The 1892-nt window shown below is 29.9% G+C and overlaps 1 protein-coding gene across 1 annotated transcript in view; it reads right to left on the bottom strand.

Moving 5' to 3' along the window:
- Positions 1–1892, bottom strand: part of LOC117100191 — a 19298-nt gene that overhangs the window by 6153 nt on the left and 11253 nt on the right. The window contains exon 4 of the mRNA XM_033239785.1: positions 168–314. Coding sequence (XP_033095676.1) covers positions 168–304 — 137 coding nt within the window. The 5' untranslated portion in view covers positions 305–314. The remainder of the gene's footprint in view (positions 1–167; positions 315–1892) is intronic.

Below are 1892 nucleotides of genomic sequence, written 5' to 3'. Positions count from 1 at the left end.
TATATATATATATTTGCATATGCAAATATGCAATATGTAGGCCTATATATATATTATATATATATATGCAAATATGCAATATGTAGGCCTATATATATATATATATATACATAAATATATATATACATTTACGTTTACATGTATATTTATAACTAGCATATACTTACAAATGTTGCAGATACTTCAACCCACAAAACTGATTACGTGAAATGGATCTAATGTTGTTTTTCGAAAGAATTATTCTAGATGGTGAGTAGTAAATAACGCTTTTATTGGGTTGAGATGATATGTCAATGAAGTTCATGCTCAAAACTCTGAAAAGATATAGTCAATGTACTGTAGAAAGATAGCCTATATGCATTGCCAATAAGAGATAGTTGGTACAGCTATGGAAGAGAAAGAGAAATTAGGCCTACCCTAGGCCTAGATTAAGTCATGTGGTAGTGCATGCCATATGCAGTTAAGTAGAAAAGCCTACGAGAAAGAGACATTGTACATCTAGATTTGTTGCTGGACATCAAGACGCAAATATGCAAAGGACGGCCTATATAGGCCTAATACAATACAATAATTAGACCTATGGCCTAGGTCTATGCACAATAATTTTTTTCTAAGTTTAAATTACAGTATAAATTTTGCAGTAAGCCTACATGCCAATTTTAGCTTATTCTCTAGAAAATAAATCACTAGGCCTAGGCCTATTTACCCCGAGACCTCAAGGCTAGGCATAGGCAAGCTGTACTTCTACAACTAGGCCCATACCGGTACTATTTTAATTTAACTCTAACTAGACCTAAGACGTATTTTGCACTTTTGAATAATAATAATAATAATAATAATAATAATAATAATAATAATAATAATAATAATCATAATAATAAATAAATATTATTATTATTATTATTATTATTATTATTATTATTATTATAGTAAAGTTTAAGAGCAGTTGTCTGTAAAAATCAAAGAAATTTCAAAAATAGTGGCAGACTTAAAAAAAATAAATTTCCTTCAAATTGTGCACATGGCTATACCTTTGTTAAGAGAAATCAAAATATTAAATTTTATTCACTTTGTGCATATATTTCCATGGCAACGGGTAAATTGTATTTTTGGCAATTTTTGTTATTTTTGGCTGTTTTTAAATGTTAATATTAGTAATACTTTGATACAATTTTTCTGATATCTTTATGGTTTATTCATCAAAAATAATGAGTGTGTGTATAAGGTCAATACATTGGGTATCTGTTGCACATTTTTAAATGGTTTTTTGAATTTCTAACTTGGGAGATACCATGTTTTTAAAAAGGAGTGTTTTTCTTTTTTTCAAATTATGAAAAACTTCCAAACCTTAATTGCTCATAAACCTCAAAGTGGTGCTTTTTTAGAACTGATTTTCGACAAATAGGTAGTTCTTATGCTCCCTTAGAGAAGTCCGGTTTAATAATTGTGGGTCATTAAAAAACGTACGAGCAGTGTTGCCAGAAAAACTGGCATTTTTCATTAAAAAAAATTATAATAGTAAAATTTACTAGTTTTTATTTGATTTATTCATAGATTCCTTTGATTACAACAATAATAAAAGTTTTTCTATACTTTAAGTAATGTTGTAATAAAAAAAATGTTTGTGGTATCAATGTTGTCATTTTTCTGTTTTAGCGGTATTTTAATCCTTATTAAGGTCAGTTAATAATAATTTCACTTTATACATACCAATTTTTGTTAGTAGTGTCACCAGTTGGACACAGCACATTAACCTGCCTGGGAATGCAAGTCCCTGAATGGTGTACGGTAAGAATGGCCCCGGAAAAAATGGCCCCGGAAAAAATGGCCCCGGAAATAATGGCCCCGGAAAAAATGGCCCCGGTAAAAATGGCCCCATATGACAGGTAGGT

This window comes from Anneissia japonica, unplaced genomic scaffold, assembly GCF_011630105.1.
Source record: "Anneissia japonica isolate Jap-2015-1 unplaced genomic scaffold, ASM1163010v1 scaffold324_len738069_cov173, whole genome shotgun sequence".
In the NCBI taxonomy this organism is placed as follows: domain Eukaryota; kingdom Metazoa; phylum Echinodermata; class Crinoidea; order Comatulida; family Comatulidae; genus Anneissia; species Anneissia japonica.
This window is presented reverse-complemented; position numbering and strand designations above follow the sequence as displayed.